We start from the raw sequence: 22,175 nt of genomic DNA, 5'->3' as shown, positions 1-22,175 counted from the left end.
AAAAGAAACTGGGTTCTCCATTGCTAGGAGTGCAAAAGGATGGAAGACTCCTTTATGATAAGTCTTATTTGTAGAAGAGAAGAATGAGCCATCGGTAATCTCATATCTTACCACTAGAGGGCACGGTTTTCAGGCTGAAAAGGCAAATTGAAATAAAATAAAATAAAGCAGCACAGAAAGAAAATAAAAAAGATGAAAGCAGCACAAGAAACAGAAAAACAAAAGCAGCTCTCCTTTTAAGAAAACTACTGTTATGCCAACAGTGCATTTTCACAGTTGCTTTATCTTGAACAGTATGCTCAAAGGAATTTTTGTAACAGTGGCACATGGAGCTGATAGGAGGTGAGAACCAGATCTTGAACAGAACAGCATTGGGGGAAGGGGTCCTTGTTCTGAGCCAGAGCTCAGGCTTGGAACACGAGAAAAAAAGATGTAGAAGTACCTCTGAACATGTGCAGATAGACCTTTCCTCACTGCTTAACAACCACATCCTACTCCCATATAAAAAAGACGAGAGGAGTTTTAAAAGGCAGGCTTTCAAGGAGGGGTGGTTGAATCTCTCAGAAAACCTTCATTTTCAAAATTAAGTACTGGAGTGAAAAGATTCAAGGTTCACACCTCAATTGCAAAACAACAGGTGTATTTATAGAGCATTTTGTTATACCTCATAATAGCAAGGTTATCAACACAAGGCGATCACAGATTCCCTCTTAACAACGACGAAAAGGGGATTTGTGGCTCTTTTTTGGCACACTTTCCTGGCCTTCTTTGATTGTTTCTAATAAGAACCACTTAAAGCAGGGGTGGGGACTTGTGACCCTCCAGTTGTTGCTGGACTTCAACTCCTATCATCCCCGTCAGCCATGTTGCTGGTGAGAGCTGGAGACCAGCAACATCAGACAGGCCAAGCATTTGCCACCCCTGTTTAAGCTATCTGGAGAGCTTCATAGCTCTGTGAGGATTTGAACCTGTGATTCACACATCAAAACTCAACAATGGGCCAGAGGAACAGCACCATTCTGGTCAGTCTGGAAGAGCTCAGCATGAATCCGCCCCTGTGCCATGCCATCTCAGTGAAAGATGACTTTGATAGCATGTTAACTGCACAAAATCCAAATTAGGTGGGTGTTCAGGTGACCTTGTAGCACTGAGTGCCTAGAACTGGTTCGCTCACCCATTGGCGGAGTAGCAAGTGTCTGCCGTCCTACGATTTGTGCTGGCCCCAGCCCATCTAGGAAGTCGCTGAACTGGCTTTCAGCTCCCAGCCTAGTTGTGGGGAAAATAAACCTGAAGGAAAGAACAACAGAGTTAGGGAGTGAGGGGAGAGAAATGGCAGTGTGGAAATACAGTGAGCAGGTGCTACACTGGACATTTGAGAGGTGAAAAGAGAGAAGATGCATAAACAAGATTCACTATTATCCCTGCATCCCTTTGTCTAATGGAAAAGATGCAGTGCCAGCCCCAGGTTTTGGCAGACCCTTGGGCAAGATGCCATCAGTGGGACCCCCTCCCTCAGCAGACTTACTCCCCTCACTACCTCTCTTGCTAGCAGCTTCTGCTCCCCTGCCTCATCAGTGCTATCACCTGACTGGTTGACAGACAGAGCCAAGCAGGCCGTGGCAGCAATTCTGCTTCCATCTCCCCACCATGATTCTTTACCTGCTCATCCTGCCTGAGAGTTGGGTGAACAAGCAGGGTGTAATGGGAAAGAGGAGGAGCTGGCTAAGAGGGCTCTGGTCAATGGATATGGGCCTTCAACCATGTCAACCTTTAACACTAGGTCTGGAAAATGCACATCTTTTTTTCCATGAGGAACAAAGGGGTCTTCTGTGTGAGGACTTATCTCCCTCAGAAGAAATGCATCCCCTGCCTTCAGATAAAGCCTGGGAGGGTAAGGCATGTGAGCCACTTCTTCATTTGCCCCTTCCTTCCTTCCTTCCTTCCTTCCTTCCTTCCTTCCTTCCTTCCTTCCTTCCTTCCTTCCTCATGCCACAGGGTGGTTTCAGACATGATGGTGAAGCAAAGCAGGAAAAGACAGGCCAACTATCTCATTTTTCATTCACTTTTCTTGCAGAAGCCTCTGTTGAGGAATGTGTTTTTGATAATGCAGAGGAGTAGGGGAACAGGAAGCACCAGGGCATCTTGCTTCCTGTTCCTCTTGTGCCTTTGTCCCATTTATGAGCCGCCAACAGTAGATCACTAAAAGAAAAAAACCAAGCCGCTGGGGAACGACTGTGTCATCTGTCTCTCCTGTGCTTATGCTTATTTATGTTTATTTTATTTCATAAAATTTAATACCGCTTGATTGTAAAACCTGAAAGCCATTTGCAAAAAGATGTGGGACATCTGCCCTATATAGAAAAGTGGCCTTCACTGCCACTGGGCCTTACGTGCCATCGGAGCTGTTACTATTGGTGCTTCCATCAGTTGACTCCCGACTGCCTTGCCGGGTGACCCTGTTCCTCATCTCCACAGCAATGCCAGTCTCCGTACTCCTGCGGATGTTACTACGAAGCTTTTTTGGCCCACCATCTGAAAGAAAGAAATCATTATACTTGCGGGGGGCAGTAGATTTCAGAGACTTTAAAAGTGCCCATAGTTGGGTTATTATTGCTTTCAAGACGCCTTAAGGTCCATCAAATTATTGAGATGCATCTACGCCACAATGTCATTTATTAATTAAACATTTATACCCCACCTTTCCATTTGAAAATTACAACATCATTAACATCTAATACAGACTTAAACTTAGTTAATGCTTATTAACACACACACCCCGCCCCAGACATGGAAAGTCTGGTGGGGGAAGCTAAACAACAAAGAATTCTCATCAAATGACAACTCCCAGAATTATCAGGGGGAAACCACTAAACTGGTATAAAATGAATATGTGTTGTAGTATAGTTTTGCATACTGTAACAGAATGTCTAACACACTAAGTTAGACATTTCCTTTTCCATCACCTTTCAGTTTATATACAGATTTTGACAATCTGTTTATATTTTAGCATGATCGTATCCCCCATCCCATGTTGCAGACTGAGGCATGGTAAACTAAGGCTTAGAAAATGGGGCAGGTTTGCAGAATCTGTGACCACTGAGTTGTACACAGCCTACTGGCACAACTCGCTCACAACTCCATGGTCTGAGGGAGCAAAAATGTTGATCCCCCAGTGGACTGCCTTCATCTTGGTGGGTCAGAGGCTAGTTACACAAATGTGGGACAGTATCATGCCTAAGGCTAGCAAGTTTATTCATTGCTGAGGTTAATATTCACTCAGGGATTTCCTGGTTCGCAGTTCATGTTCTGCACCACCATAGTGGGGAGAGGGGAGCACTTGCTCTGTGCTTTTGCTTTAGGTGTTAGCAAGTGATGCTTTTCAGAACGGGGATAGAAACACCTCCAATTCATCTACTGCTAAATGTACAAGGGTGGGCTATGGTTAAAACAGGGCTGCCGTATGTCCTGACATTACCGGGATTTCAAAGGCAGAATTGACATCTGGGGAGAATTTCCGAAATGTGGCACTTTGTCCTAAGTTAAAACAAAAAAGTTGATAATTCTACTGCACAACCACAACTGAAATCAGACGGCTAGCCAACATCAGAATCCACAGCAATTAACCTGGAGCAGCAAATATGTCTCCATTAGTGTGTTCCCCACCCCCATCCCCTGTGGCCAAGCTGTAATTCAAAGAGAGTTACAAGAGAGTGAATTTTTCCTCCGGATGGCTCACCAAAGCAAGACTCCACTTTGCGCTTCAGCTATGCTGTTTACCTGCCCTTTACAACTGACCTTTCCCTCAGATAGGGACAGTAGAGCGGACAAGATTAACCACTTAGAAACAGTCCCTGACTTGCAGACCCCCAGGCTCTGGAAGGGGAGAATCAAGGGTGGCATCGCTTGCGAATACTTGAAAGCAGATGAGAGCAAAGCAGATTCACACTGCGCACTCCCTACAACAGATTTCTGATCCCTGCATTGCCAGTCCCTGGCCCTTTGATAAATTATTCACAACCAATATTTTTTATATTAAAAAAACAAGTTCAAAAGGCCTTTAATGTGCTCAGTTGATCTTTCAGTGATGAAATACTTAACATTGCCCTCTGGAGCAAGCTCAAAATGCTTGGATGTATGATGAAGTGAGCTGCATTTGTCCTCCAAATTCTTTGCTGGCTCAGAATGAAAAACAAGATCCTGCACGTGCACAGTCTCATTATGCTAGAACTCAGCTGGGGCCATGCAAGAAAGCTGAGCATTGGAAGATTCAGGACAGGCAAAGAGGTATATTTTCTTCTTCTTACAGCACATAGTTAAACTGTGCAGTTCTCTCCCACGGGGTGTAGTGATGGCCAGCAACTTGTATTACGACTGCACAAAAGTATTAAACAAATTCACGGAGGATAAGGCTACCAAAGGCTACGCAGGATCCAGAAGCCCTTTGTACCCACAGTGGTGCCACTGCCAGAGCAGCACCCCGTATCATTTCTGAGAAACAGGGACAATGGAAAGAGAGGGCTTGCAAAGGAACCTAAAGCCTTATACGAAGCCAGACCAATACTCCATTTTGCTTAGTGTTGTCTATGCTGAGTGTCAGTGGCTCTCCAGTGTTTCAGAAAGCATTTTTCTCAGCCCACTCTAGGGATGCTGGGGATTGACTTTCTGCGAGCAAAGCATGTGCTGTGCCACCCAGATATAACCATGGATTTGGGTGGTGGAGGAGAAAAGGTCCCCAGAGCTGGTCATGTCTGCAATGATATCATCAGGAGTGTGACAAAACTTGGGAGTCTCCAGAATAAAGGGTAAAGGGACCCCTGACCATTAGGTCCAGTCGTGACCGACTCTGGGGTTGCGGCGCTCATCTCGCTTTATTGGCCGAGGGAGCCGGCGTACAGCTTCAGGGTCATGTGGCCAGCATGACTAAGCCGCTTCTGGCAAACCAGAGCAGCGCACGGAAACACCGTTTACCTTCCCGCTGGAGCAGTACCTATTTATCTACTTGCACTTTGACGTGCTTTCGAACTGCTAGGTTGGCAGGAACAGGGACCGAGCAATGGGAGCTCACCCCGTTGCGGGGATTCGAACCGCCGACCTTCTGATTGGCAAGCCCTAGGCTCTGTGGTTTAACCCACAGCACCACCCACATCCTAGTCTCCAGAATAGACCCAAGCTATTCAAGATGGGTCCAAAGAAATCCCAAATCAGCTCATTTTATGTGACTCAATTCAGAACCGAGCCTAAGAAAACTTGCCCAGCCCTATCGAAAAGGCTTGCCTCTGTGCGAGAGATTGTACTTCTTTCCGCTCATTAGCAGCCTCCTCCTCACTGAGCTACCAGCACCACTCACAATATTTTGGGGCTCAAGAGCAGCTCTTTGAGGCTGTCACAGATTGCGCAATGAAGCCTCACGCGGACAAGCCTCCTGCCAGGCCTCTGGAGAATCCAAAATAAAAGAGCTATTTTTAAACCCTTCCAGCTCTAAACTCAGGCACTTCTGTGTGTCTCGGAGCCAAACAAAGGGGAAGGTGAGCCCATCTTACTGAAAATACATCTCCCTCCTCCAGATCTTTGGTGGCAAGGCGGCATCTAACCTTCTCCACCCTGGTGTCTTCCATATGTTTTTGACTAAAATTCTATTCAACCCTACCTTAGCAGAGATAGCAATTTGGTCTAGATCAGGAGTGGGGAATCTGAAGCCTGGGGGCCAAATGCAACCCTCTAATCCTCCCTAACTAACCCTCATTTCCCTCCCCAGGCTGCACACTTCACTGGCCCTGCTTCACGCCTTCCTTGAGTGTGTTTGGCTGGCTAGAATGTCCTTGAACATGATGATGATGGTGATAATGCTGGTGCTTCTCATTTTCCTGAATGATGTGTTTGTTAGGGTTGCCATACATCTGGCAAAACCCGAACATGTCCTCTTTTGGGGGGCCAATATGCCTATCCAGGTGGATGTTTACATTTTAAATGAAATGTCTGGGTTTTGGAGGAGGGATAGGGGTTGGGCGGCTTGTGCTCAGGCTGCTCTGCATGCTGCGGCCACTGCCAGCCCAAGTCAGGGAAAGAGGCAAGTGGTTTGGCAGCCCTCACACCTCTTTTCCCCGCTCAGGCTAGCAGCGGCTTGGGCTGTCCTCTTTTTGCTCTTCAAGATATGGCAGCCCTAGTGTTTGTAGACCTTGGTGAGTTTTGTTTGGCTGGAATATAACTCTTTGTATACTCCTCACTGTTTCTTTCACCATTTCTTCCTCTGGCCCTGCCCACCACCTGCACATGGCCCCTTGGAGGTTGCAAATGAGGGAACCTTGGACTGATAAAGGTTTGTTCTCACGGGCCTAGATGCTAAATTAAACTTAATGTCAAATTCCAACAATGCAAGGCACTAGTTTTCCAACTTCTGAACTAGCTACCAAAATTGTACCTTTGGCAGTGGTTTGAACTGTTTATCAAGCATCAGTTAAAAGCACAGGAACAGAGCAGGCTGGTTTTTCCCTGGTCAGGTGGCAATCCTAAAGACAAAAGAACCTGTTTGGAGGCTCAAGCCCATCTCTCCCCTTAGCTCTTTTGTCCTTCTCTACTTCCACCTGCAGCAGCCTTTGACCTGCTGCAGGAAGGGATGGAAAGCAGAGGGAAGGGTGGTGTGGAGAAGAGGCAGGAGTGGAAGAGCACACAGCTCCTGCCTTATAAGGGCCCAATTCAAGGTTTCAGGCCTGACATGCAAAGCCCTAAATGACTTGAGACCTAAGGACCTAAAAGAGTGCCTCCCCTCAGTACCAACCATCTCAGGCCCTACAAGCAACACAGGAGGCCCTGCTGGAGGTGCTGCCACCGGGTGCTTCCCAGTTGGCACTGACCCATTACAGGGACTTCTTGGTAGCAGCTCCTTTGTAGAATGATCTTTGGTAAGGTGTCTCTTTCCCTCATTACTGGCTTTCAGTTGGAATTTTAATATGTTTCTGCTTTCCCAGACATCTTTTAGCTGAAAGACTATTTCTGGCAACCTCAAAATTGTTAGATATGAGGGTATGTGACTGTCTTACATTTTTAAAATTGTTTTTATTTCACCACTTTTGTGTTTGCCACCCCGGGCTCCCATGGAAGGAAGGTCGGGATGCAAATGTAATTACTAAAACAAGCCGACCAACAAATAAAAGGCAAACAGGGCTTTCCAGTTTGCATCCGGGTAACCTTAGGCTCTAAGGCTTGGGTGCTGTGTTGTCTGATGTAGGGGCCATCCACATGACTGCCTCACACCAAGGCAGATGTGATTCAGAAGCCAGCTGGTGTTGACTCATGACCATGCTGCCACAGACTGAGGTGTGGGCAGTTGGACAGCAAAACAAAGCTGCTAAATTTCTCTTACAGATGCAGGAGCACAGCCTGCTTTAAAACTTGGCGCCCCTAGAGAGGGAATGAAGGAGTCTGGTGTAGATAAGGATAATTTTCAGAACAGAAGCAAAAGAAGTTGTGTGCACCACTGAGCAAGACCATCCAGGCTCCTTTTGGCCCCCTAATTTCTGTCCTAATCAGCACTTCACACAATCATTCACAGAGTTGCCATGACAACCCTTCCTCTCCTTGTCAACCCCCTCCCCAGTACCTTCCTTCCTCCCAGAGCAGGCTTATGCCCTCTCTTTTGCTCACTAATACTAATCTGTCTGTGCCAGCATCCTTCAGCAGGCTGTTCCCCAGGGAGAGTCTGGCATAAATCATACCGCCAGGCCCTTATGGGAGGAGCAGGCCTGGAAGAAAGGACAAAGCAGAACTAGAGATGGGCTTAGGGTGACCATATGTCTTGCACTAAAGAGGACAGTCCTCTATTTGAAAGTGTCCTGTTTCAAGATAAAGAACCTGAGACAGGAGAGAAGGAACCTTGAAACTGTGCATCAACTGTTGGTGCATTGCCAGCAAGCACACCATGCCCCCAGGTCACAGCCTTCCCCACTATGGGACAGTGCACTGGATGTTCATTTAAATTATATTGGTCCTAAATTTTCAACTATATAAATAATTTGCATATGCAAATTTTACACAGATCTGTTCTTATATGGCAACCAGCCCCCCCCCAACCTACAGATGTTTGGACAATTACTCCAATAATCCATGACCACTGACTGTGCTGGCTTAGGTGGATGGAAATTGTAGCCCAAAACATCTGGAGGGTTCCGGGTTGGGGAAGGAAAGTGTTAGCTTCTGCTAATCAAAGCTGACCTTAGTTCCCCTAGCTGTCTTGCATCACTCAAAATGTGTGATGCAGCAGCAAAAAAAGCTATTGCTATTCTTGGCCGCATCAAGAGAAGTATTGTGTTCAGATAATACCACTTTATTCTGCCTTGGTCGGACCACATCTGGAGTCCTGTGTCCAATTCTGGCTGCCACGATTTAAGAAGGATGTTGACAGTCTGGAATATGTGGAGAGAAGGGTGACTAAGATGATCAAGGATCTGGAAACTAAACCTTATGAGGAATGGTAGAGGGAGTTGGGTATGGTTAAACATCAGGAAGAACTTTCTGGTGGTAAGAACTGTTTGACAGTGGAATGGATTCCCTAAGATGGTGGTGAACTCTCCTTCCTTGGAGGTTTTAATCAAAGGTTGGATGGCCATCTGTCTTGGATGCTTTAGTCGAGATTTCTGCACAACAGAGAGTTGGGCTAGATGACCCTTAGGATCCCTTCCAACTTTGCAATTCTATGATTCTTTAATTCTAGGATACTTTCTAATGTGGCTCTTTAGTCAAGGAGCAGTACAAAATGCCCATTATGAAAAGCCTGTTGTTCTCCATCAAATACTTAACTATTTAGAAACCTAAAGAGGATTCCTTTTGTATCTGAAGAAGTGTGCATGCACACGAAATCTCATACCAAGAACTAACTTAGTTGGTCTTTAAGGTGCTACTGGAAGGAATTTTTTTGTTTTGACTATGGCAGACCAACATGGCTACCTATCTGTAACAGGTTTCCTTTTGTACAACAGAATAACTTATTGTGTTAATAACAAGCATCTGTGAACCTTTGCGCTAGACTGGAGAGCCCCCTCACTCCCATCTTCATTCACGGTTACCAGACAATTTGGTTTACAGTCACTCAGGAGGCATTTCTGGGAGAATTTAAACTAGACCATTGCAGGACATAAGTCAACTGATTTAAAGGTCAGGAGAGAATCTGCTGGAGTCCACCACCCACACACATCCAGTACCAAGGCAAACAGCATTGTGGGAGGAAGGAGCAGAACGTGGAGGCTGGCTGCTTTGTTTCTTCTGAAGCGTAAGCCTGTCATGGGAAGGGAAATGAGACGGGCCAGTGGCCTGATCTGACATGGCAGTTCCTCTGGTCCTGTTGACTGTGATTCATCCCCACAGAGCATGGCCTGACTACCAGCTGCTCATGACTGCACCTCCCTCCCTCCCGGAGTTGCTCACCAGCAGAAGGAATGCCAGCAGTGGGGAGCCGAACCATCCCCAGGAATGTTGGCATGCCAAGTCTCCCTAGATCAGGGATGGGATATCTGCAAACCTGCAAATGTTGCTGAACTACAACTCCCATCATTCCCAACTATTGGCCATGGGGATGGTAGGAGTTGGAGCCCAAGAGTATACAGGTATCCCATTCCTACTGTCGATCGAGAAATCAACCCCACAGATACACCCACAAAATCCAGACCATGACATGCAGGAGGGAGGCTTAAACACCCCAAATGCCAAGAAATCTCCAGTGAGTGTTCTGAGGAAACCAAATGACACAATCAGTGCCTGGACAGGATTCCCTTCCTAGTATGATGCTCTCAGGCTTCCTCAAACCTAAGTTAGGATGCTGCTCAAGCCAGTGATTAAGCCACGGGGGATGGGGCAAACACTGTAAGGCTCAAACTAGGAGCACCTGGTCCACCAGTGCTGCTGGTCCTGAGAGGGAACTGCAGCTAGATTGAGTTGCCAGTTAGAATGAAGCAACCTGCCCAAATCTGGTGCCCTCTAGGTGTCTTGGACCACAGCTCTCATCAGTCCCAACTAGCATGGACAATGGCTAGGGATGATAGGAGTTATAGCCCAAAGTCCAGAGGGTAGACCGTACCAGGCTAGGTGGATCAATGGTCTGACTTGGCATAAGAGAGCTATTTCCTAATGAGTCATGGAGGATAAAAGTCCTGCCACCCCCATTCTATTTTGCTTCATGATCAGAACACAGTGTGGGCAAATCCATGGCAAGGATTAATTAACCCCATTTGCATTGACACTAATTTACAGCTGAACCTCTGTGCTTCTTTTTTCCCCTTCCTTCATGCCGCAGTTTGCCTGGATTCAAGATTTGCAGGGTGGGAGAATAAATAGAGTCAGAACTGAACTTTTCTGAAAATGACTTCTATGTGAACAGAGCAGGAGCAGTTCCAGATTCTGGGCTAAATCCAGAACATTGCAGCAAGTGTGGGGAACCTTTGGCCCTCTGAATGCTCCTGAATGACAAGTCCCAACATCCCTGACCACTGACCATGTTTTCTGGGGTTAGTGGGAGCTGTAGTTCAGTAACATCTGGAGAGTCAACGGTTCCCCACACTTGCACTATAGTTTCTATTTGTTACTAGGCTTACTCAGAGTAGACTCATTGAACTGAAGATGCCTAACTTAGACCAATCAATTTCAGCGGGTCTACTCAGAATAGAACTGGGTTGACTACAACTCTATATCTCAGAAGACATGCATTCCCTACTTATAAAAGTTCAGCACCATGGACAGCAAGGCAAAGTGTTACTGATTTATAACCCCTCTCCCCATTGGATGAGATTGACAGGGAAGGGGAAAAGGAAGGCACAGATGCTTCTAGTTTTATGTTCAGCACTCAAGAGGGTAGAAACTCAAACCTGCTGCTTTCCTGTCTGGTCCAACTCCCTGTAGGTGGGCACCTATGCCATTCAAACAGCCAGCACCCTCGGCCCATGCTAATTCAGCAGCTTCTGAGTATGGGAGGGTTGCAAGCACAACAGAAACTGAATTATGTCTCACTTCATTGCCCCAGAGGCTGTGTAGCTCATTTAGAGGAGGGGACATAAGATGTAATAATACAATACTGAGCACCAAGGGACATCAGCTCAGCTCTAAGCTTCTGACCTTTTCTAGGTGGCTGCTAGGATATTGGCAAAGCCATTGGATTCAGGAAAACGCCTAATGGGCCAGAATTCTGTACTCATTCTGTAAGAAGAGATGTTTGGGCATCTTTATATATTGCCACTTGGTTCCTTATTTCCCTGAACAGCAAGAAGTTCAGGGGTATCGCTGCAGAGTTCATTTGCCTATGGATTAGGACAGTGATCTATTGACATTTTTATAACATATGTTTTAATTACAAATATTCAAGCTGAGCTTATTGGAAACAGATACTCTCCAGAAGGCAGAAAATCTGCCAGATTTCCAGTGAAGGCCACAATACCCACAGCTGCTTCATCATCAGCCAACTCTAGACAAAAACTCTCAGGGCTATCTCTCTCTCTCTCATCTCCCATCTCCCCCAATCTCTCTATCACTGTGATCATCTCTGCCACATTCAAATTGTTTCTCTGCCCCCGCTTCCAAGAGCTAGAAGGTGATAGTGCTCAACCCTTGATGAGTATTGCATTCCAAAATCTGGAAAGAGATCCCCACCTATTGTGAGATCATGCTTCTCAAAAATCAAAGTCGGCAGGTGTATTTTTCCTTTGAAAAATGGAATGTCTAGGGACGCGGGTGGCACCGTGGGTTAAACCACAGAGCCTAGGACTTGCCGATCAGAAGGTCAGTGGTTTGAATCCCCGCGGCGGGGTGAGCTCCCATTGCTCAGTCCCTGCTCCTGCCAACCTAGCAGTTCGAAAGCATGTCAAAGTGCAAGTAGATAAATAGGTACCGCTCCAGCGGGAAGGTAAATGGCATTTCCGTGCACTGTTCTGATTCACCAGAAGCGGCTTAGTCATGCTGACCACATGACCCGGAAGCTGTACACCGTCTCCCTTGGCCAATAAAGTGAGATGAGCGCCACAACCCCATAGTCAGTCACGACTGGACCTAATGGCCAGGGTGTTGTTGTTTTTTAGATTTGCTTTTTATTGGCATGTTTAATGTGCTCTGGTTTAATCTCACTGTGATTTTAAAGCTGTAAACTGGTCTGGGAGGTTCTTTTGAGGCTAAAAGACAATATATAAACCAGACATGGGCAACATGTGGACTCTAACTCCCATCAGTCCCAACCACCCTAACCAATGGTCAGGAATGATGGAAGTTGTAGGCAAAAAACATCTGGAGGGCCATATGTGCCCCATGCCTGATATAAATGGTTTGATAAATAATTTCCCCTGCTGCACAATAGTCATTTGTGGGAAAGAGGCCTTTTCCCAGCTTGGTCCCCTCCAGCTATCCTGGACCCCATCTTCCATCAGCCTCAGCCAGCATGGCTAGAGGATAAACAACTGGATGGCACCAGCTTGGGAAAATTTGATTCACTCCACCAAAGGTGAACCTGGGTTGGTGTCTCTGCTCCTTGTTCCATGTGGGCAATGAGCACTGGATTTTTTTGTTCATATCTAAAATTCTTATGCATCACCTTTTCTCCAGCTAAACTGGCAGTATTTCTTCATGTTCAGTAGAATTTGAGAATGTTGCTTTGGGGTTCCACATTACTGAGCTATGTTCTTCACCATTTTAACTTATTTATTTTTGCTCTTTCTTTTCTTAGCCTTTCTGCAGATAATTACAACCCTTTGGATACATCTCAGATGTGCAAGTCTTGAAAAGCTCCAAATAAACTCCTTCTTTTCAAATCACAGCTGAACCATGAAATGCCAGCAAATAGCAGAACTATAATAATGCAAAGGGACGACTTTGAAAAACTGCCAAGATTATAATGGGCTCTTCATATTATTATTTTTAAGGCTTTCCCCCAAATATCTATTTTAGGCAAATAAAAATTTCCTGAAGCTGTAATAGTTGACAAGCCCCTTTTCTTCTGAAAGAGCATTTTCCACACCCCTTCAGCAGTTCCACTTGATGGTCTCTTTTGAAAATTCATGATGCCAAATGCAGAAGGGCAGGTCACAGAAGATACTGCCCACTGTCCCATGCCTTGTAGGTATTCAAAGCCTAAAGTTTCAAAATGCAATTGCATAACAAAAATGACTTGCATGCAATTGCTGAATGCATGAAAGCCTTTTTGTTTATTTGCAAAATATGCATCTCTACTGAGACATATTCCGCTCTGCTTTGATCTCCTGCTCAATTATGTTGCATGTGTTTTTACAACACCCCTTCTCTAAGGAGTTCAGTGCCCCCTTTTTATTCTTGCAGCAACAACTCTTTAAGGTAGAATAGGCTGAGATACAGAGTCCAGGATCATTCAGTGAGCTTCAATTTGAACAGCAGGAATTTGAACACAAGGCTTTCCAATCCAAGTTTATGCACAATACCACACAGGCTCTTCCTTCAAATCCCCCTCAAAACCCACCCATTCTGTGATGCCCTTGTTATATCTCCCCAGTCTTTGGTCCAACCAAAACAAGTTTAGCATCTGTTTCAAGTTGCACAGGTATGTCACTTGTTACCTTTGCCTCTCATGAGAACATAGGAAGCTGCCATATACCAATTCAGATGATTGTTCCTTCTGGGCTAGCATTACACTGATTAGCAATGGCTCTTCGGATTTCCTGGGACTGAACTGGCAACCTTTGGCATGGAAAGCAGGCCCCTCCCCACCACATGATTTTGTTTAACTGACAAGGGCACCAGAGTCCTAGCCCCTTCTCCTTTATTCCTCTGTACAGATGATGGAGGAGGCACGCCTTCCCCCTTTTAATTAAGCCATTCAGGTGGTCCTCAACTCAAATGGTAAGAAGAGGAGCAGCTCCCAACTTCCAGGATTCTTGCCAGAGTGAAAAAGGCCATAGTAGCTGGAGCTGATGGGAGCTGTTGTACAAAACATCCAGAGAGCACCAGGTAGAGGAAGGCTGCTCTAAAGTGTTTAACTGCTGATAGATACTGTTTTATGAAATGAGAGGCTTGTTTTTCACTAGAACCCTGAGATCCAAAGACCAGAGCCTGGTGCAGAAGACAGACAGGCGTCAGAAATAATTCTGAACCCAGTAATTTGTTTTGGCAAGAACTGAATGGAACCCACAGCCCCTCCACGCAAATATCCAGTCCTAGGATGGAAGACATAGATGAGTGTGGGTGTGGGTGTAGAAGTTAGCTTCTTGCTAGTTTACATTAGTTGCTATTCTCCTTTATGCCTCTGGCCCCATCCACCACTGGTTTCCAGAAGCAAGTGTGGCACTTACAATGAAAGAGACTCCCTGTCCCTCAAACAGAGGAATAAACACACTGTTTGCATGCAAAACAGAGTGAAACTTTCTTTGGCTGCGAGGGTGTGGCAGGGCTTTTCTCCAAAGTCCTTTGGGGACGCATGCTGCAAAACCTTAGGGCTGTTCGGTATCCTACTGTGAACCCTTTTGTGTGATTTATATACAATGACTGGAGGGGATTTCTTCCATCCGATGTTAGAGGTTACAAGAAAAAGAGAGAGGGCAGAAGAGAAAGAGGACAGACGGGAATGGGATTTCCCCTTATTAAATGATTATAATTTGATCACTGTTCTGGCGAGAGATGGGACGAAAAGGGGCAGGTGGCTGAGCCAGCGTGAGCTGTCCATTATGTGCTAACCCTTCCTAACTCCTGAGGACAAGGCAGCAGCTTAGCAAGCATGGTGCCAGATAGCAGCAGCTGACCCTGATGCCCGCAGCCGAGCCAAAGCAAAAAAAAAGCATAAGCTATCTGCTGGGGAGAGCAGTGGCATGAAATTCTGCAAGGAGAAACTATTCCACAGGCAAAAGAAAGGGCAAAATGTGCATGTAAGCGAGAGAGGGGAGTTAATTGACTCTGCAGAAGAAGAAGAAGCAAGGAGCATCATATGAATGTAGGACGGGGCCTTATACCAAGTCCAGGCCATTGGTCTATCTAGCGCAGTATTATTTATAATGACAGGACTATTTACTAGCTCTACCTGTGGGGTGACAGGGATTGAGCTCGAGTCCTTCTGCATGCAAAGCAGATGCTCTACCACAGGTGGGGGAGGAAGTTAGATGGAACTTGCAACCTTGGAGGGGGCAGGTTTGCCTCCCTGCTGCTGGTATATATGTAAATAAATTAGATACTGCAACAGCAACAACATAAGCCTCCAAATCTCCTGGCATTTCTCACCACTCAGGGAATTGCCAAGCACCTAACTGTATCTCGAGAACATTTGTTGTGGTTACTTTTTTAAATCAGGAAAGAGTAACTCCTTCTCTAGGCAGAGATGCTTGTCAATTTGACATGCATATCGGCCTGTTTAACAAATGGTAACTATAGTCACTCAGTGGCTTGGCTGAGCAGCCTTCCTCAACTTGGTGCCTTCCAGATGTTTTGGACTACAATAACTATCAACCTTGGCTAGTACCTGAGGATATCAGGTAAGGGGAAGGCTGTCCTTGAGCATATCTACAAGTGTCATTTATTATCGCGTAGCATGGGACTTGGAGTTCCTTCTGCTTCCTGAAATGAATAAAATTTCTGCTTTCTGGCAGGAAATGATGCCCCTGAGCATGATCAAAAGCAGTGTTTTCACTTAAGGGGAGTCCTCCGAGGCTTCCCTACTCAGCCCTCCATACATAGAGACCGCTTAACTCTCAGATCTATGAAGGCTGATTCCAGTCTCCCTCCCCTGGTATCTCGCAGCACACAAAAATCCCTGACAGCCTCCCTACCAGGATGGTTGAGCTGCATCGTACTCTTGCTCCATTGGGACAGCCCCACGATAGCCACCATCTTGGCCCCCAGGCTGGATCGCCGCTTCTTATTGGATGAGAGGCTAGCTGAATCCGGGTTGCCTGCATTACTCTTCTCAATGTTGTACATCTCACCACTGATGCTGGAGCTCCGGACCACATTCCTGGCTGAGGAAGAACTTGTCTCCCCGTTAAGCATGGTCACCTGAGGCGATCTCAGTGGCTCCTTGCCAGCAGGGTGAAGCTGCAACAGAAGACAAAGGAGACATGAGTGTCCAAGGAAAGAGACTGTCAATGTCTCAATGGTTTGTTTCACTTTGAACATTATAATTACCTATTTTAAAGGCTGGGATAAGACCAAAAGTCCCAGGTTCTAGTATTATGAGAGGGGGGGGGAACATGTCCTCATCCCCTTACTCACCTGTTTCTTAAAAAACTAAAAAGGACCAAGTGATGGCAATCCCGGCTGTCAGCTTCCTCCTCCTTAGAGCTCGTCCACATTTTCTCTGTGTCCAGAAAGCATGGATCCAAACCATTTTCCACTTGACCCACACTTTCTAGGCATGGGTCCAAGCAGTTTCCTCCTTGCCCCGCTCCTTTCCCAGGGAAAACCCATTCCTTAGCACTAAGAGCAAACATCAATCCAGAGAAAACTCAATTTTCTGTTTGCTCCAATTGAGCACAAAAGAGTGGTTTCCCCCGGGGGGGGGGGCAGAGGGATGAGAGGAAGTGTGGATAAGTCCTTAATCTCAGGTTTTCTCTGACAGAACTCAGCAGGGAATAACAACAACAACAACAACTATTTATTTATACCCCACCCTCCCCAGCCAGAGCCGGGCTCAGGGCGGCTAACACCAGTAAAATTACAATGAAAACATAAAAGGGTGGGGTGGGGGAACCAATTTAAAATACAGGTTAAAATGCTATTTAAAATGCAGCCTCATTTTAAAAGTAGCCCATAGATCAAAACAGTAAGGGGAGGAAAAGCATAAGGGTCAGGCGGAACAGCTCTGTCTTGCAGGCCCTGCGGAAAGATGTCAAGTCCCGAAGGGCCCTAGTCTCTTGTGACAGAGCGTTCCACCAAGAAGAGGGGGAAACAAAACCAGCATTAATTGGCTCTGCCTCTCATAGGTCCTGTCTCCATCTACTATTTGCCTCCATGCTTTCCACCCTGCCAGTCTCGAAGGACACCAGCTACCACGGCCCTAAAGCTTCGCTGAGTGTTGCTGTCTGCCCCACCCCGCCAGAGCTGACCGCCAGCTTGAACATTAGAGCTGTTTTAGCTCTCTCGCGTGGCATGGATTAGATTTAGCTGTGCCTAGTCAATGGCATTTGTCCCTGAATTATGACAGTACCAAGCAGTACACACAGATGTGGTCTTTAGAAAACAGAGATGTTTTGCATCTCAGACCATAATTGTCTTTAACAAAAAAAAAATTTTTAAATGCAGCAACATAAATCATGCAGGATATTCTTATTTCTCACACTGAAGAGGAGGATAACAAAAGGCGCTTTTTGGAGCCTCAGCCACAGCGTAATTAGGAGAAAGACCCACTGGACTCCATGGGACACTTTTGAGTACATAGAAACAATGCTCTTAATAAAATATGTATCATTTCCTTACTGAAAATCTAGTCAAATCCTCCAAACATTTCCTATAGCCATATTTTTACCTCTTCAATGAATACCCAATGGCTATATCTACATTTGAAAAGTCCTATTAGATGGTGTAACTCTCAGTCTTATTTTAGAAGCCAACATTGTAACACCCAAAAAACAAGTTTCTGGGAAGCTCTTGAATCGTTTTTGTTGTCCTTGATGCCCAGGAGATCTATTTACCAGACCTCAACTGTGATTTTCATATAACGTAAGCAGGTCCTTTGGCATTGTCTTCTGATATCTTCTTTCATTTACCACCATAATTAAACAAAGACTGACAGCTAAGGATATAAAATGTTATTATGGTCATCACCATATTTCTTTTCTTTATTGTTAGCTAATGGCGGAGCCTGCAAGTGGGCTGGCACAGCCAGCTAGAAGGATATCAATGGCCATGTTGGCTGGGGCTCATAGGAGTTATAGTCCAAACTGTCTAGGTTGGGGGAGGTTGCTTCCAAGACTTAGAGCTGGGAAAGACCTTTCTTTGACTATCACCCATGAAACTTTAGCTGAAAAATTGAACCCTCAACATTTTGCATGCAAAGTGAGTTCTCCAGCCACTGAGATACAGTTTCCTCCCTATATGCACAGATTATACAGGATCTCTTCCTTAGGTTGTCTCTATGGGAATCACCATCAGTGAATTAAATATTTGATCCATTAGGGGTATGAGTGCCAAACTGATAGAATACAGTAGGCCCATGATCTGCCTTCCTGTCCCTGGCTGCCTTCTCCAATGACACGGGCTCCTCTGCTGCTGTGGCCAAACTGACAGTGGAGTTTATGGGAAAGCAGATGAGATCTGAACTATCCTAAGCTCTTCCAGTTCCCTGTTAGGTCCCCAAATAAAGAGAAATTTGGTCACACTTCTGAGTGTGTCTAAACTTATTGCTTCCCTTTCAGGAGGGAAAATGTTTTCAATGTTATTGTTGTTTTAAATCTAAGCCTAGAAATATCTGGAAGAACACAGAATGCTACTCTATCCACCCCTTCTGCATCTCTAAGAGCAGGCATCCCCAAACTCGGCCCTCCAGATGTTTTGGGACTACAACTCCCATAATCCCTAGCTAACAGGACCAGTGGACAGGGATAATGGGAATTGTAGTCCGAAAACATCTGGAGGGCTGAGTTTCGGGGTGCCTGTCTAAGAGGGTGTCAAATGAGTGGTTAAAGTACTGTTGTATCCCTCTCCTCTTTCACAAGCTATAGGATTGCACCCTTAAAATAGGAACATAAGCCGCCTTATACCAAGCCAGACCATTGCGTCCATCTAGTTCAGTATTATCTACATTGACTGGCAGCAAATCAGGATTTCAGAAATGAGTCTCTCCCAACCATATCTGGAGAGGCCAGAGATGGCAGCTAGGACCTTCTGCATGCCAACTAAATGCCCTGTCACTGAACTATGGTTTTTAATACTATATTAATAATGTTGTAATGACACATTTTTAAATAATACAGTATTAGCACGCAGCACAAAACAATACAAACTAGAATGGCTCGATCTGAAAAATTAAAACAGTTTAAAACTGAAAGGCCCAGACTGTGAAACAGAAATTAAAGAACTGAGAAAATAGGAAGGTTCTCTCCTGATCATAAAGGCACAAACAGCTATGGGAAGGCTATTCTAGAACTGGGGTGCCTCTACTGAATGAAAAGTCCCTTTCCTTAGTGGTGGCCTATCTCATTTTGTTTGGTGAGGGCACTCAGACTAGGGTTTCTGAAGATCTTAAGAGCTGGCTAAGTACTTACAAGAAAAGGAGGCTCTTTCAGTTAATCTGTTCCCAAGTCATTAACAGCTTTAAAAGCCAAAACCAACACTTTAAACTGTGCCCAGAAATGAACTGACATTTCACAGGCATAATATGGTCAAAACACTCCATTCCAGTTATTTCCCAGACATTTTCTGATATGTGTCCTTTGGGACTCAGAAACTAGAGCTTGCTGATGTCACAAGGCAGAGGTCTACACGCACAAACACACACTCTTTCCAGGCAAGTAAAAAAGCATTATCACGCTTCAAGGAGGGTGTGTGGCAAGGCCAGTAACAGGTATGGCCACCACTCTCAGCTCCCAGAGAAGAGGTTCCCCACCTGCAGCCCCACTTAATTTCTTTGGCAGCTTCTGCCATTGGGATAGCCTAGGTTTTAGTCACATTCCCAGTAAATGTCTCCTTTTGCCCATTCTGTGCCAAAGTGGCTCATCCTTGCCATAGGGACCATAGTGGGACAGGCTGCAACCCGATGGTGGAGCATCCACTTTGTGCGCAGATACTCTTTGGTTCAAACCCCAGCAGAATCTCAAAGTAGGGAATGGGGAAAAAATTCCCTGTATGGAATCCTGGAGAGCCTTTGCCTGTCAGTGCAGTCAGCACTGAGCTAGATGAACAGACAGCCTGATTCGCTATAAGGCAGCTTCCAACGCTCCTCTAAAATGCCCAGATGCCTAACTTGCTCACTCTTGCTTTTCCCTGCCATGAATAATTCAGCCTTCCCATGTGATGGGATGCATCCATCATCTAGAGGAAGCTAAATTATTCATTCCCTGCCACTTTGTAATAAGAGGAGAAGGCGGCTGCACCTTGGAAAACACTTCCAGGAAAGCGGTAAGAAAGAAAAAAGTGGGGAGGAAGGGGAGGAAAAAAATAAAATAAAGATTAAATATGAGCAAACTCTCTAGATCTCTAGAGATGACATTTCTCACTGGCCTGCCAAGTTACCAGCTGTGCCTGGGTGGAATTGGACTGCTTTTGTGTGGGAAAGGTTTTGTGCTGCACTTTTAGCTGGTTGGAGCTAACTGGGAGACAACAAATTCCTGGCATTTTATTCCACATTGTAGCAACTTGTGTGGCATCCTTGTGATTTTGGCGTGATGATTTTGGTGATGTTGATTTATTGGAGGGGTCCTCAATCCTTCTGGGTGCTGAGGGCACATTTGGAAAGCTAAGGCTCTGTCATGGGCACATCAATATACTCATTCCACAAAAGAAGAATAAACAGTGATGTTCAGACACTCACCCCAAAGAAGAGACAAAACGTGGATCCCTGAACAAATAATGCACAGACAAAAAACAACAACAGGCACCCAACCAAACAACCCCCACCAATGAAAGCTTTTTCTTTCTTTTTTAAAGAGAAATGCAGTCTTGGCAGATGGCAAAGGCACCATTTTGGGAACCCCAGATGTATTGATAAAGGTTGTTAGCTGCCCAAGGCTCTTTCTGAGGAAGGGCATGTTTAAATACATACATTTCTCCTCCTTTCTGGTGGCAAACATAATTTTGGATGCTAAACAGCACTAAGGGGCAAGGAAGAGGGTAAATAGCTTGTTACTGCTGGCCCAACTTGAAATACTTTGATGCTCGGAGTCAGAAAGTTCACAGGCCACCTACTTGTAGACCCTGATGAATGTGAGGCGCAGTCCACGAAGAAGTTCCACAGCACAAACCTCCCTGAAATAGTTGGGTGTCGTACAATAACATTACTGTGGCCTTCTGCATCCTCCATTTGTTTCAGTGGAATTTGTGTGGGAAAACATCCCAGATGAATTGAATTCTGTCTAGCCCACTGGTTCCTCTAGGCCAGGGGTCGGCAACCCGCGGCTCTCTTACACCTTTGCCGCGGCTCCGCAGATCCTCGGGGACCCTGAGCAGAAAAGCAGAAGCGCCAGAAAGAGGAGGGGGATGGAGCTGGGCAGCCGAGCCGGGCAAAGCAAGGCGGCGGCGGCAGCGGAGCTCAAGAGGCGGCGGCTGCTGGGATGGAGGAGGAGGTGGCAGCGGCCAGAGAAGGGCTGCTGCTGCTGCTGCTGCTGCCGCTGGAGGGAAGTTCTGCCTCACCTGAGGCGAGGGAGAGAGAGCGCACACGCTCGAGGGAAATGGCGGTGTGTGTGTGTGGTGCTTCGGGATCCTTTTCCGTGCCGTGCTTCTGAGTGGCCGCCGAGTTGAGGGAGAGCACCTGAGGTGAACCACAAAATGGGCCCGCCCTCCCTGTCAGGGAGGAAGGGGTGAATTATGTCAGTGACGAGGAGGGGGTCCAGAGGTAGCCAGCAGGTGCCGTGATGCAGCATCTCGGCCTCAGAGAGAGGCGGGGGAGCACGAGAGCAATTGCAGAGGGGGGGGGTGCTGTTAGGCACCAAAATCCTGCATGCGGGATTTCCCCCGTTCTCTCGTGCCTATGCAATTGCTGCCCTTCTCCCTTCCCCCTCGAGATTTGCTGCAGAGACAAGCAAATGAATAAGAAAGAGTATTAGCTGACATGTCCCTGGATCCCATGGAAAGCACCACAGATTCCTTTGCTTACCAGCTCTTTTTATTTTAAGTTGGCTTCAAACCTGTAATTGTGTAGGTGTATGTATGTATACATATACACACATAAATATTCATATCTCTTCCCTCTCACCTTCCTTTCACCCAGTTTCTCTGGCACTGATTTATAAATGCTGCTATGTAGAAATGATGAGAAAGTTGCACCAGCAGAAGGAATGGATATGTGCTGTTAGTAAAAAGAGAGGGAGTTGAACTGCAGGGAGGGACAGACACTTTTCTATGTATTAATTTGTATAATGCCCTCTATGCACATGGTGCTTTGCAAAAAATGGATATGAGAGGTACCATACCCCTCTTTGCTATCTGAAATAGACTCAGGGAAAAGAGAGAGAATGGGGGAAGGGGAAGAAGGTGTGGTTATTTACATTTGGCTTGTTTTGCGGCTCCCAGATTTTTTCCTCTTCGAAAATGGGTCCAAGTGG

General features: G+C 45.9%; 1 protein-coding gene across 3 annotated transcripts in view; it reads right to left on the bottom strand.

The window, feature by feature from the left end:
* Positions 1-22,175, bottom strand: part of RIMS3 (regulating synaptic membrane exocytosis 3) — a 57,066-nt gene that overhangs the window by 6,000 nt on the left and 28,891 nt on the right. For all 3 annotated transcript variants that reach the window (XM_081921208.1, XM_081921206.1, XM_081921207.1), the window contains exons 2-4: positions 15,750-16,014; positions 2,391-2,532; positions 1,175-1,287 (exon numbers count right to left, since the gene is read on the bottom strand). In XM_081921208.1, coding sequence (XP_081777334.1) covers positions 1,175-1,287; positions 2,391-2,532; positions 15,750-16,014 — 520 coding nt within the window. The remainder of the gene's footprint in view (positions 1-1,174; positions 1,288-2,390; positions 2,533-15,749; positions 16,015-22,175) is intronic.

Source organism: Podarcis melisellensis, assembly GCF_964234715.1.
Source record: "Podarcis melisellensis genome assembly, chromosome: 8".
Taxonomy (NCBI): Eukaryota; Metazoa; Chordata; class Lepidosauria; order Squamata; family Lacertidae; genus Podarcis; species Podarcis melisellensis.
This window is presented reverse-complemented; position numbering and strand designations above follow the sequence as displayed.